At 41.3% G+C, this 15195-nt stretch overlaps 1 protein-coding gene across 1 annotated transcript in view; it reads right to left on the reverse strand.

Annotated features, from left to right (window-relative positions):
• Positions 1–1141: 1141 nt before the first annotated feature.
• Positions 1142–15195, reverse strand: part of LOC126234726 (PITH domain-containing protein GA19395) — a 77412-nt gene continuing 63358 nt past the window's right edge. The window contains exon 5 of the mRNA XM_049943474.1: positions 1142–1460. Coding sequence (XP_049799431.1) covers positions 1250–1460 — 211 coding nt within the window. The 3' untranslated portion in view covers positions 1142–1249. The remainder of the gene's footprint in view (positions 1461–15195) is intronic.

Here is a 15195-nt window from a genome sequence, read left to right on the forward strand (position 1 = left end):
GGAATTGTATCGTAATTTTATGGTTGAAAAGACAACGAACAATGACAGAAGTCAATCGCAATGCATTGGCTTGAACATCCAGTGATGGGAGATCCTAATTATTAACTTTTTTTTTTCTTTCATCAGCAACTACACAGATAATAGGAATCAATCCCATTGCAGTTTGAATACGCTTTTGTGACATGGTAAAATGTATACATGAAACTTTTGAATTACTTGCATCTTTAAATGTTGCATAACTGGAGGATCTTTCCTTTGGTGTAACTCACACTAACTTGAAGGCACATTTCATTGTACAAGCTAGGCTGTGACTTCGTGGACTTACACCGTAAGGTTAACAACTGTAGGGTCATGCTAAATGGGTCAGGTGTGTACTACACATCAGAGGCTGTTACCCAGGGGGCTGAGTGTGTATGTAGTGCACAATAAGGTGACTCTCCATCCCGTACAGACAATAACAGCTGTAGGGTAACTTGAAGTATTAAATCAAGATTCGAAGAAATAGCCCCCATAGAATAAACAACTAAAAACTTAGTAAATCAACTGCTAAAGCATTTGCAAAAAAAGTACCACAGTTCGACGCAGTTCAGAAAAGCAGTGGAGCTCATATGATGAGAAAGTTTGCTAAAATATATAATTGACAGCAGTGAGTTGTTTTAGGTGAATCTAAGAGTGTATGTAAAGTCTTTCTGATGTCTGCACTTGATTAACTACTTACAATATTAGAGACTGGTATAAGGTGGCAGGGAACCTCGTGTTTACACAAACTTTTCACCATTGGAAGGACAAATAACTGAATGTAAATAACATCCAGGTATCAAAACTTTTCTTTGCTTTGTTCTTCTAACCATATATTAAGTTGTCTCTCTCTCTCTCTGTCTGTGTGTGTGTGTGTGTGTGTGTGTGTGTGTGTGTGTGTGCGTGTGTGTGTGCGTGTGTGTGCGTGGTGTGTGTGTGTGTGTTCCTGTTCACTTTCTTTCTGAACATACTACATTCACACTGAGGCCATTTTATGGCAACTAAATTATGACAGGTCCACTTATTTCTGTTTTGAAATACATTAATTTCCACAATATAAGCATATTAATGTTTATGTAAAGGAGTAATTCCAATTTTGAACATGAAAGATGTTAACAAACCATTTATTTTCAACAGGCATAGCATACTTTATTTACTGAAGTATAAATTGAAGTATAAATACTTATTATTATGAAACAAAACAATTACTTCACAGTCAATAAAAATCTCTTCAGTGCACTTCATGAGACATAGTCTCAGGTAACTCAGCCTTACAGTCAGCAGGATTTGGCCTTGCTTCATATGTACATATTGTTACTCCATGCCTGTGTGCTTCTGAATACTCTCCTCTTAGTCCGATGTAGTATATTTTTGTGGTTTCGCTTCCAAAATTCTTTGGGAAATGTAGAGTTAAATGATGAACAGAAGAGAACTTCACGACTCTGGAAAAAAAAGAAAAAAAAAAAAGATCAGATTAAAACTAATAAAAGCTCTTATGATTATTAGAGTATTGTCAGACCTGAATATGGATTTCAATCACTTTCTTTTATTTTATGCTTGCCTTAAGAGCATAGCACAACTCATCAAGTTGGTAAAAATAATAAATTTCACTTAACGAATAACTTTCTCACATAATAATCCAGTTTTACAATGTTGATAGTTGCATTTGAATTATTCACTAGTTTTAAAAATACAAGATCTCTGTCAAATTAGTCATTTCATTTACTATATGAAACGCTTCCACAAAGTTCCAGCTTATCTGCTGTTGAAGCAAGGTAAGTTAAAATAAAAAATAAAAACAGAAACAAATATGGATGACTAAATTATATGCTGATATTGAAAGAAACTTTCTTTCTGTGATGAAGTTAAAATGTTAGTTACAATTTAAACTCTGTACTCTGGTTTCAAAATGTGGTCTAGCAGATATTCTACTTTTACATCACTGTCGACAAACTGCGCTTTGCGCCACCAGACCTGAAGATGATTTAGAGCAAAAATTGAATGCAGTAGTTGGTAATACAAAGCTGTGATGTAGATGATTTCTGTCTATTTGTTATAACAAAAGACACATGATTCCCAACAAAAGGCATAAAAGTTATCAGACAGAAACTTGTTCACTTTGTATTAACCTAGTACTAAAGAAATTACGTGCAAATTCAACTCGCAACAGCAAACTCAAGTAAATAACAAAAGTATGTTATTATACACAGGTTTCATGTCACTGGGTGGGCAGCACTAGAGTGAAAAACATTCTAAAAGGAAGATGGGAGGCTGTTACTTATAAAGTTAGATACGCATGTAATGTGTTCACAATGGCAGGCTATGTGTAAGTCTGCGGCATAACAACGCCCCATACCACAAACCACAAATAAAGTAAAAAATATCAAAACAGCAGAAAGTGCTACAAAAACAAGAACAGGATGACATTCACAAACGGCAGCTAATATGAGCTAAAACCACAAAGACTGCACAAAAAAAAGAGTAGAAACAGGTACAAAAATAGACATTTTCATTAAAAAATCTAAATATAATTAAAAACATTACAACACTGGATGCAGTAAGAGTCTTCTCAGAAAGCAACTGAAAACAGAAGGCAGCAACAAAACAATCTTTGCATGTATTAACAGGTAAAATGGAAGAACTGAAAGTCAGAAATCAAGGAACGATCATGTACAGCACATGCATTCCAAATGTTCGCAGACATTAAAGCAACTGAGATGGCTTATGGTCTCCAAGCCACTCTGTTCTTAACAGTTTCTTGAGTCACTGTATTTGTCAACGACAAAACATCTCTGCTGAAGGTGGCTAATGGGAAATATGCAAAACCTACAAGAAGATGTACCATTCGTGTAGGTATAAATGGCCATACACAGCCCTTAGAATTCATTGTCTTACAAGAGTGTAGTCATAACGTCATTCTCGGATGGGACTTTTTTGAAAGCTTCTCAAGCAATTCTAGATTGTGGTCGCTCGAAGATTATGCTAGACGAGATGAGATACTGTGGACAGGAATATGCACATCCAAGTGTGTTGAGACTGTGTGTGCTGGATGAAGTGATCATTCCTGCAGTCAGTGCTAGAAAGGTAACTGTCATGTGTCATGTCATGCACAGGCCATGGATCTTGTAGTGGAATGTAGGAGAAACATGCCACTGAAGAATAACTTTAACACCCCAGCCTCTGGCGTCTCGTTTAAGAACAGATTCGGTGAATTGTGGTTTGTTAACTGTCACCAAGAACTGCAGATCCTTCCAAGACGCATGTTCGTAGCAAAAGCTGAGGTTTTAATTGCAGAACAGCTGAGCGTCATAGAAACTTCTCATGCCAAATCTGTGGGTGAAATTAGCGCTACCACTACGAGACAAGATCTTCTAGCTTGACTCTCACCAGATCTCACTAAGGAACAACAGAAGAAGCTACCTGTCATTCTTCAAGAGTTCTCTGAATGCTTCAATCCACAGGTGAAGAGCAAATTGGACAAATCAACAGTGAAGCACCAGATTAGCACTGGAGACCATCAACCAATAAGCCAGAGAGCATACTGCGTGTCAGCAATGGAACATCGAATAATTCATGATGAGGTAGAGAAAATGAAGAAGAATGACATCATTCAGCCTTCGCAGAGCCCATGGTCATCACCAGCGGTCCTCGTCAGGAAGAAGGATGGCAGTTGGCACTTTTGTGTTGATTACAGGAAGCTTAATAAGATAACTAAAAGGGACGCTTACCCTATTCCACAAACTGACGAAACACTAGATTTTCTGAAGGGGGCTAAGTTTTTCTAAACCATGGACATGTACTCGGGATACTGGCAAATCGAAGTAGATGAGGCTGATCGTAAGAAAACTGCATTCATCATCCTTGAGGGCCTGTATGAGTTTAAGATAATGCCGTTTGGTTTGTGTAATGCACCAGTAACTTTTGAATGGATGATGAATAATCTTCTAAGGCACCTGAAGGGTACAATGTGTCTTTGTTATTTAGATGACATTATAGTGTTCTCAGAGACATTTATTGAACATACAAAAAACTGAGGGCTGATGAAATCAGCAGTATACACCGGGGAAGCCTACATTCAAAGACTGAGAGCTGTTCTTAAGTGTCTCCAACAAGGCGGTCTGAAACTTAATCCAAGAAAGTGTGTCTTTGAAGCAAAAGAAATCAAAATACTTGGACACTTTGTGTCAAACAAAGGTGTGCGGCCATACCCAGTGAGTAGCTTCCTCCGATTATGTTCTTATTGCCGTTGTTTTATCAAATACTTTTGTATCAAAGCCAGGCCACTCCAAGAGTTGTTAAAAGCTTACGCTAAATTTATCTGGGCTGGTGCTCAACAAAATTCTTTCGATGTGCTCCGAAGAGCTCTGACGACTGACCCTGCACTTGGTCTGTGTGATGAGAGATCACCTACAGAACTACACACAGATGCCAGCGGGTATGGGATCGGTGCTGTTCTGGAGCAAATTTCGGATGGAAAAGAGAAGGTTATAGCCTATGCTTCTAGGACACTTACAAAAGCCAAGAGAAACTACTCAACTACAGAAAGAGAATGTCTTGCTGTGATCTGGGCCATGTGCAAATTTTGACAGTATCTCTATGGAAGGCCATTCACAGTTGTTACAGACAATCATTCACTTTGTTGGCTGACAGGTCTTAAGGATCCAACAGGACGATTCGCCAGGTGGGCACTACATCTTCAAGAGCAAGACATTACCATAGTGTACAAAAGTGGAAGAAAACACCAAGATGCCAACTGTCTCTCAAGAAACCCTGTGCAAGACCATCAAGACTTTGATGAAGATAGTCACTATCTCTTTGGACTCCAGGATCTCTCTGCTGAGCAGAAGGACGCCAAGATATCTCAAATTATGCTTGCCTTAAATTGGTCAGAGGATGTGAAAGGACAATTTAAAGTAGTTAATGGATTACTTTGCAAGAAAAACTTTGATCCATTTGGAAAGAAGTGGCTACCAGTGATTCCTAAACACATGCGCTTAGATGTTCTACAGAAATTCCATGACACACCTGAGGCTGGACATTTAGTATTTATTAAGACATACGATAGAATTCGCAAGAGATTTTTCTGGCTAGGTTTATTTAGGAGTGTCCATCACTATGTGTCGCACTGTTGAGAGTGCCAGGGGAGAAAGGCAGTTCCTCAGAAACCACCTGGCCGACTCATACCAATTCCACCAGCCGAAATGCCTTTCCATCGTGTTGGGATTGACCTCCTCGGACGAGTTCCAAAATCTGCTAGTGGTAACAGATGGATTATTGTTTGCACTGACCATCTGACATGCTATGCCATTACAAAAGCCTTGAAAACAGCTTAAGCATGCAAGGTAACCAAATTCATCGTGGAAGACATTGTATTACAACACTGTGCCCCAAGGTTATTAATTACAGATTGAGGGAAATTTTTTCAATCGAATCTTGTGACAGAGATAAACCATCGGTGCAACATTACCCATCACATGATGACTGCCTACCATCTGCAAACTAACGGGCTTACTGAATGCCTTAATAAGACCTTGGCCAACATGCTATCAATGTTCATCAATGTTGAGCAGAGCAACTGGGATGAGGAGCTATCTTTCATGATGTTTGCCTACAACATCACCAAACAAGACACCACAGGATTTACACCATTTTTCCTGGTGCATGGGTGTGAGGCGACTACAACGATGGACACTGTGTTTCTGTTACATCCTGATGATATGGACAATGACTACATTAGCCAGGTGTTAACCAGAGCTGAGGAAGCTTAGCAGTTAGCTTGACTCTGCACGCTGCAGGCTCAAGAAAAAGATCGCCAAAGGTGTGATGCGAGCCACTGCCCTGTTGTCTACCAGCCTGGTGACCTCATCTGGATCTTGACTCCAGTTCAGAAGGTTGGTCTCTCTAAGAAACTCCTCAGGCACTACTTTGGACCTTATAAGGTTGTAAGACAGTTGTTGTCTGATGTTACTTATGAAGTTGAAGATTTCAGCCCCAACACAAGATGACGAAAGATCAGAGATATGGTCCACATCCTTCGAATGAAGCCCTATAAGGATCCTGCAACCCTGGGTAAATTCGAAGCTCCAGTGACAGGCAACAAGTAGAAAGGTGACAAAGAGCGTAGTGGCAAAAGAAGTTCCAAGAAGATCACCGCCAGGGTGAGAATCAGTCATCAGCAGTCAGAGTATGCAGGTCCGATGACTTGTTCCCAAACTAGGACGATGTAACACCAAGCCACTGTTCTCTTAAGGAGGGATAAATGTCACAAAGAAGCTGAGTAGCACCGTGGTGTAGTGGTTATTATACTGAACTGCTGCATGGAGGGTCATGGGTTCAAAACTCACCTGGACTGTACAATTTTAATTTCCAGTACATTCTAGAAGTATCCACAAATTTCAAGAATCATTGTACTGGAATGTTCTGTAGCTGTATATATACTGTGTGTGTTCTGGCCGGAGGCAGTTTGCTCCACGCTCTTGTATGTGCAAGTGCTTAATAAACCTTCGTTAAGTGAAGTTAGTGTCTAATTACACCTTCTTCTACATGACAATATTATCTCACATTATGATAAGTAGTTCAATACCACAAAAAATGAAGCAATCAAACTAGCCTAAGAACTATTGCTCAATTGCACTACAAGTTCCTTAAAATACAATCGGTTTAGTCTTTCAAAAACTTCCTACTGAGCAAGTTGGATTCCGACCAAGATGGAGCTGCACTGATCAAATCTTATCTTTAACAACATTTATTGAAGCAGGATACCAAATGAAGCATTTTGGGATCACGTTAGATAGGACACTTTCTTATAAGGAGCATTTAACTCAACATCAGTTGCTTTCGTTGATCTAAGTGCAGCATATGAGACAGTTTAGAGGCATGGATTGCTTTATAAATTATCACAACTTGTCCAATACAGACGGATAACAAAACTAATTGATAACATGTTAACTGGAAGGACATTTACACTAACTACAGGAAAAGACACTAGTTGTCCAAAAGTATTGAATAATGGCTTACCACAGAGACCAGTTGTTAAATTTATATTATTTATTTATTTATTTATTGTTCTGTGGGACCAAATTAAGGAGAAGTCTCCATGGTCATGGAACGAGTCAATACAGGAAATTATAACACAATTGTAGAAACAGATAAAATGAAATATAAGAAACATATTCAGGCGACAAGTCGTAAGTTTAAACAAAGAAAATCAACAATGTAACACTGGAATTTGCTTAATTTTTTAGCTCTTCCAGGAGCTCCTCGACAGAATAGAATGAGTGAGCCATGAGGAAACTGCTAAGATTTTTGAGTTCTTGTGGTAGCTTATTGAAAATGGATGCAGCAGAATACTGCACTCCTTTCTGCACAAGAGTCAAGGAAGTGCATTCCACATGCAGATTTGATTTCTGCCTAGTAGTAACTGAGTGAAAGCTGCTAACTCTTGGGAATAAGCTAATATTGCTAACAACAAACGACATTAAAAAAAATATATACTGTGAGGGCAATGTCAAAATTCCCAGACTATTGAATAGGGGTCAACAAGAGGTCCTCGAACTTACACCACATATAGCTCGAACAGCCTGTTTTTGAGCCAAAAATACCCTTTTTGAATCAGAAGAATTACCCCAAAAGATAATACCACGCAACATAAGCGTATGAAAATATGCAAAGTAGACAACTTTTCATGTTGAACTGTCACTTATTTCCGATACTGTTCTAATGGTAAATAAAGCAGCATTTAGTTTCTGAACAAGATCCTGAACATGGGATTTCCACGACAGCTTACTATCTATCCGAACGCCTAGGAACTTGAACTGTTCCGTCTCGCTTATAATATGCCCATTCTGTCTGATCAAAATATCGGTTCTTGTTGAATTGTGAGTTAGAAACTAAAAACTGAGTTTTACTGTGATTTAGCATCAAATTATTTTCCACAAGCCACAAACTTATTTCATGAACTACATTACTTGATACTGTTTCAGTATTACACACAAGATCCTTCACTACCAAGCTGGTGTCATCAGCAAACAGAAATATTTTTGAATAACCTGTAATACTAGAAAGCATATCATTTATATAAATAAGAAACAGCAGTGGCCCCAGCATCGACCCTTGGGGAACGCCCCACTTAACAGTGCCCCATTGGGACTAAACATCACTACCACTCTCAATATTGCGGAGAATTACCTTCTGCTTTCTGTTCTTAAAGTAAGAGGCGAACCAATTGTAAGCTAATCCCCTTACTCCCCAGCTTCAGACAGTGTTGGCTTCGGTCACACAGCTTGAGGCTGTTGCCAATGGGCATCACTGTGGGGGTCCGGATGGGGGTTTGTCGGGGACGGCCAGCTCGTCCCACGCATCCCCCGATCGGACTAAGACTGTGGTTGCCCGGGATACTGCCCGCATTGAGGCTGATCCCTCACCTGTGGTAGAGTGGGAGGTAGTCTCAAGGTGTGGCAGGGGGCGAAAGACATTCCGGAGGGCTGAACGGAAGGCCTCTCCAGTTTGTCTGACGAACCGGTTTCAGGCTCTGTCTCAGGCTGATACTGATCTTCGGCCTGACATGGCTGCTTGTCCTGTTCCAGAGGTTGCCCCTCAGTCTGCAAGATCCGCGCGGTCGCAGAGGGTGGGCTTACTGGTAGTTGGGAGCTCCAACGTCAGGCGCGTAATGGGACCCCTTAGAGAAATGGCAGCAAGAGAGGGGAAGAAAACCAATGTGCACTCCGTGTGCATACCGGGGGGAGTCATTCCAGATGTGGAAAGGGTCCTTCCGGATGCCATGAAGGGTACAGGGTGCACCCATCTGCAGGTGGTCGCTCATGTCGGCACCAATGATGTGTGTCGCTATGGATCAGAGGAAATCCTCTCTGGCTTCCGACGGCTATCTGATTTGGTGAAGACTGCCAGTCTCGCTAGCGGGATGAAAGCAGAGCTCACCATCTGCAGCATCGTTGACAGGACTGACTGCGGACCTTTGGTACAGAGCCGAGTGGAGGGTCTGAATCAGAGGCTGAGACAGTTCTGCGACAGTGTGGGCTGCAGATTCCTCGACTTGCGCCATAGGGTGGTGGGGTTTCGGGTTCCGCTGGATAGGTCAGGAGTCCACTACACGCAGCAAGCAGCTACACGGGTAGCAGGGGTTGTGTGGCGTGGACTGGGCGGTTTTTTAGGTTAGATGGCCTCGGGCAAGTACAGAAAGGGCAACAGCCTCAAAGGGTGCGGAGCAAAGTCAGGACATGCGGGGACCAAGCAGCAATCGGTATTGTAATTGTAAACTGTCGAAGCTGCGTTGGTAAAGTACCGGAACTTCAAGCGCTGATAGAAAGCACCGAAGCTGAAATCGTTATAGGTACAGAGAGCTGGCTTAAGCCAGAGATAAATTCTGCCGAAATTTTTACAGAGGTACAGACGGTGTTTAGGAAGGATAGATTGCATGCAACCGGTGGTGGAGTGTTTGTCGCTGTTAGTAGTAGTTTATCCTGTAGTGAAGTAGAAGTGGATAGTTCCTGTGAATTATTATGGGTGGAGGTTACACTCAACAACCGAGCTGGGTTAATAATTGGCTCCTTTTACCGACCTCCCGACTCAGCAGCGTTAGTGGCAGAACAACTGAGAGAAAATTTGGAATACATTTCGCATAAATTTCCTCAGCATGTTATAGTCTTAGGTGGAGATTTCAATTTACCAGATATAGACTGGGACACTCAGATGTTTAGGACGGGTGGTAGGGACAGAGCATCGAGTGACATTATACTGAGTGCACTATACGAAAATTACCTCGAGCAATTAAACAGAGAACCGACTCGTGGAGATAACATCTTGGACCTACTGATAACAAACAGACCCGAACTTCTCGACTCTGTAAGTGCAGAACAGGGAATCAGTGATCATAAGGCCGTTGTAGCATCCCTGAATATGGAAGTTAATAGGAATATAAAAAAAGGGAGGAAGGTTTATCTGTTTAGCAAGAGTAATAGAAGGCAGATTTCAGACCACCTAACAGATCAAAACGAAAATTTCTGTTCCGACACTGATGATGTTGAGTGTTTATGGAAAAAGTTCAAGGCAATCGTAAAATGCGTTTTAGACAGGTACGTGCCGAGTAAAACTGTGAGGGACGGGAAAAACCCACCGTGGTACAACAACAAAGTTAGGAAACTACTGTGAAAGCAAAGAGAGCTTCACTCCAAGTTTAAACGCAGCCAAAACCTCTCAGACAAACAGAAGCTAAGCGATGTCAAAGTTAGCGTAAGGAGGGCTATGCGAGAAGCGTTCAGTGAATTCAAAAGTAAAATTCTATGTACAGACTTGACAGAAAATCCTAGGAAGTTCTGGTCTTACGTTAAATCAGTAAGTGGCTCGAAACAGCATATCCAGACACTCCGGGATGATGATGGCATTGAAACAGAGGATGACACGCGTAAAGCTGAAATACTAAACACCTTTTTCCAAAGCTGTTTCACAGAGGAAGACCGCACTGCAGTTCCTTCTCTAAATCCTCGCACGAACGAAAAAATGGCTGACATCGAAATAAGTGTCCAAGGAATAGAAAAGCAACTGGAATCACTCAACAGAGGAAAGTCCACTGGACCTGACGGGATACCAATTCGATTCTACACAGAGTACGCGAAAGAACTTGCCCCCCTTCTAACAGCCGTGTACCGCAAGTCTCTAGAGGAACGGAGGGTTCCAAATGATTGGAAAAGAGCACAGGTAGTCCCAGTCTTCAAGAAGGGTCGTCGAGCAGATGCGCGAAACTATAGACCTATATCTCTGACGTCGATCTGTTGTAGAATTTTAGAACATGTTTTTTGCTCGAGTATCATGTCGTTTTTGGAAACCCAGAATCTACTATGTAGGAATCAACATGGATTCCGGAAACAGCGATCGTGTGAGACCCAACTCGCGTTATTTGTTCATGAGACCCAGAAAATATTAGATACAGGCTCCCAGGAAGATGCTATTTTTCTTGACTTCCGGAAGGCGTTCGATACAGTTCCGCACTGTCGCCTGATAAACAAAGTAAGAGCCTACGGAATATCAGACCAGCTGTGTGGCTGGATTGAAGATTTTTTAGCAAACAGAACACAGCATGTTGTTATCAATGGAGAGACGTCTACAGACGTTAAGGTAACCTCTGGCGTGCCACAGGGAAGTGTTATGGGACCATTGCTTTTCACAATATATATAAATGACCTAGTAGATAGTGTCGGAAGTTCCATGCGGCTTTTCGCGGATGATGCTGTAGTATACAGAGAAGTTGCAGAATTAGAAAATTGTAGCGAAATGCAGGAAGATCTGCAGCGGATAGGCACTTGGTGCAGGGAGTGGCAACTGTCCCTTAACATAGACAAATGTAATGTATTGCGAATACATAGAAAGAAGGATCCTTTATTGTATGATTATATGATAGCGGAACAAACACTGGTAGCAGTTACTTCTGTAAAATATCTGGGAGTATGCGTGCGGAACGATTTGAAGTGGAACGATCATATAAAATTAATTGTTGGTAAGGCGGGTACCAGGTTGAGATTCATTGCGAGAGTGCTTAGAAAATGTAGTCCATCAACAAAGGAGGTGGCTTACAAAACACTCGTTCGACCTATACTTGAGTATTGCTCATCAGTGTGGGATCCGTACCAGGTCGGGTTGACGGAGGAGATAGAGAAGATCCAAAGAAGAGCGGCGCGTTTCGTCACAGGGTTATTTGGTAACCGTGATAGCGTTACGGAGATGTTTAATAAACTCAAGTGGCAGACTCTGCAAGAGAGGCGCTCTGCATCGCGGTGTAGCTTGCTCGCCAGGTTTCGAGAGGGTGCGTTTCTGGATGAGGTATCGAGTATATTGCTTCCCCCTACTTATACCTCCCGAGGAGATCACGAATGTAAAATTAGAGAGATTAGAGCGCGCACGGAGGCTTTCAGACAGTCGTTCTTCCCGCGAACCATACGCGACTGGAACAGGAAAGGGAGGTAATGACAGTGGCACGTAAAGTGCCCTCCGCCACACACCGTTGGGTGGCTTGCGGAGTATGAATGTAGATGTAGATGGTCCAACTTCTGCAGTAATATTTTGTGGTCAACACAGTCAAAAGCCTTCGTTAAATCAAAGAAAACACATAGCGTTCGCAACTTTTTATTTAATCCGCCCAAAACCTCACAGACAAAAGAGAATATAGCATTTTCAGTTGTTAAACCATTTCTAAAACCAAACTGTACATTCGACAGCAAATTATGTGAATTTAAATGCTCCAGTAACTTTGTATATACAACCTTCTCGATAACTTTAGCAAACACTGATGGCATAGAAATAGGTCTAAAATTGTCAACATTATCCCTGTCTCCCTTTTTATAAAGTGGCTTCACTACTGAGTACTTTAACCAGTCAGGAAACTGATCACTCCTAAAGGAAAAGTTACAAATATGGCGAAGTACTGGGCTAACATACATAGAACAATACTTCAGTATTCTGCTAGATACCCCGTCTTATCCATGAGAGTTCTTGGTCTTTAGTGATTTAATTATTAACTCAATCTCCCTTTTGTCAGTATCATGGAGGAGCATTTCAGGTAACAGTCTCTGAACATTTTTTTCTAAGAGCACTATATGATTCCCTGTTCGGACTAGGTTTCTATTTAGTTCAGCCGCTATATTCAGAAAGTGATTATTAAATACTGTACAGATATGCGACTTATCAGTAACACGGACATTCCCACTATGCACTGATTCTATATCCTTGACCTGTCTCTGCAGAGCAGCCACTTCCTTTACGACTGACCATATAGTTTTAATTTTATCCTGAGACTTAGCTATTCTATCTGCATACCACATACTTTTTGCCTTCCTAATAACATTTTTAAGCACATTACAATACTGTTTGTAATGGGCTGCTGCATTTAGATTTTGACTGTTTCTAACGTTTTGATATAATTGACACTTTGTTCTACAAGATATTCTTATCCCTCTAGTCAGCCACCCAGGCTGCCTGTTTGTGCTAGTACCCTGTTTTGAACGTTCTAACGGAAAGCAACTTTCAAAGAGCATGAGAAAATTCTTGAGAAAAGCATTATATTTATCATCTACTGTATCAGCACTATAAACATCTTGCCACTCTTGTTCTTTGATAAGGTTTACAAACGTCTCTACAGCAACTGGATCAGCTTTCCTAAACAGTTGATAACTATATTTAACATTTGTCACAGCACAAAAATCTTTTAGAGTTAAAATTTGTGCATCATGATCTGAAAGGCCATTCACCTTTTTGCTAACAGAATGCCCTTCTAGTAATGAGGAATGAACAAAAATGTTGTCTATGGTTGTTCTACTGTTCCCTTGCACTCTCTTTGGAAAGAATACAGTTGGCGTACGATTATATGAATTAAGGAGGTCTACCAGCATCCTTTTCCTTGCACAATCACTTATACAATTAATATTGAAGCCACCACATATAACAAACTTCTTGTATTTCCTATAAAGTGAACCAAGAACCTACTCTAGCTTTAGCAAAAATGTTGTGAAATCAGAGTCTGGGGATCTATAAATAACAACAGTTAGAAGTTTAGCTCCACTAAATTTAACCACAGCTGCACAACATTCAAACACCTTTTCAGTGCAGTACTTTGAAACATCAATTGACTCAAATGGGATGCCGTTTTTCACATACATGGCTACTCCCCCACACCGCAAAGAGCTCCTAGAAAAGCTGCCAGCCAACCTGTATCCTGGTAAAGGAAGCCTCTGAATTATCTCCTTATTTAAGAAGTGTTCAGATATACCAATAATTTCAGAGTCAACATCTATAAGCAGTTCACTAACTTTATCTCTAATACCTTGTATATTTTGATGAAATATACTAATTCCCTCATTACTCGGATACCTAAGCTTTGTCAAAAGCGGTTCCTTTGTTAGAGAGACTTCCCTTAAGCAGGAATACCTATCAGCTGACTTCAATCTAAAAAAGGTGCAGCTCCAACACCCACTACTGCAGGAATTTTCCCGTGAGTGATCCCACCATCCCCACCTATGCTGTCACCTATAAGCTTTGCCAACCTCCCCTTCCCACACCTGTTGAGGTGCAAGCCATGTCTAGTGAAACCCGTCCTGCTGATAGACTCCACCGACGCCACTGAAATGTGACCCATGCTTTCTGCCATCAGCGCACCCCCAAGTCTCGTGTTATTACGCCTGACGGCTGTATTAAGATGAGGCCGATCGTGATGCTGAAACAGTTCCACGAAATGCACATTTGTGTTGCCAGTCATCTATGTCATACTCCCCATCCCTATCAATACTATTACCAGCCCCACCCCCAATCACTACCTGATCCTCTTTAGTAAAATCCCTACATAGCCCCCCTATGTTAACAGTCACCTGAGCCAATCCTGCATTAGGCTTCACAATGCTGGTGACCTGGTACTCACTCCCCAACACTTCCTGCAACTGCTGGCCTACACCTCTGCCATGAGAACTACCTAACAGCAGTACCTTCTTCTTTCTCTTCGACTTTGCAACTGTCCTAGCCATCGCAACTGCTAAGGTCTGCTGCATACTTCCTACATCTACAGCTACTAAAGATTCCTCTCCACTAGACTCTGACAGTTGGTCATATCTATTGCAAAAACCAATAGTAAAACTGTCTGAAAATCTCCTCCTCCTAACAGATCTCTTGCCAACAGCCAGTTCCCATTCCCCAACCCCCTTCTCCCTCCTCATCCTATGTAGCTCCTCCAGTGCGTTTTTCAACTGCACCTGATGGGCACAAATCTCACGCTCCTGCTCCTCTATCAACTTACTCTTGCTACATAACCTGCAGTTCCAGGAGAGGATCTCACCAGAATGCCCACTGGCTTCCCCACTGCATTCCCCCCAGTGAAAATACTTCGAACAAGTCTCACACCGCAATCCACTACTCACGAACCTATGGCAAAGCCCACACTTCTCACTCATGGTAAAATTTTACAGTTATTGAAACAAGAAAATACTTTATCTAAGTTCCACTATGACAATAAGAACATGTTAAAAAATTGACTACAATAATCACAAACTTACTCTACAAGGGAAGTAACTACTATTATTAACAGTATTAATCAACAACAAATGAGAATATAACAAAAGACTAACACAGAAAGAAAATCAAACGTCTAATGAGACAGTAACGAAACTGAAAACAGTTCCCAAA

This window comes from Schistocerca nitens, chromosome 2, assembly GCF_023898315.1.
Source record: "Schistocerca nitens isolate TAMUIC-IGC-003100 chromosome 2, iqSchNite1.1, whole genome shotgun sequence".
In the NCBI taxonomy this organism is placed as follows: Eukaryota; Metazoa; Arthropoda; class Insecta; order Orthoptera; family Acrididae; genus Schistocerca; species Schistocerca nitens.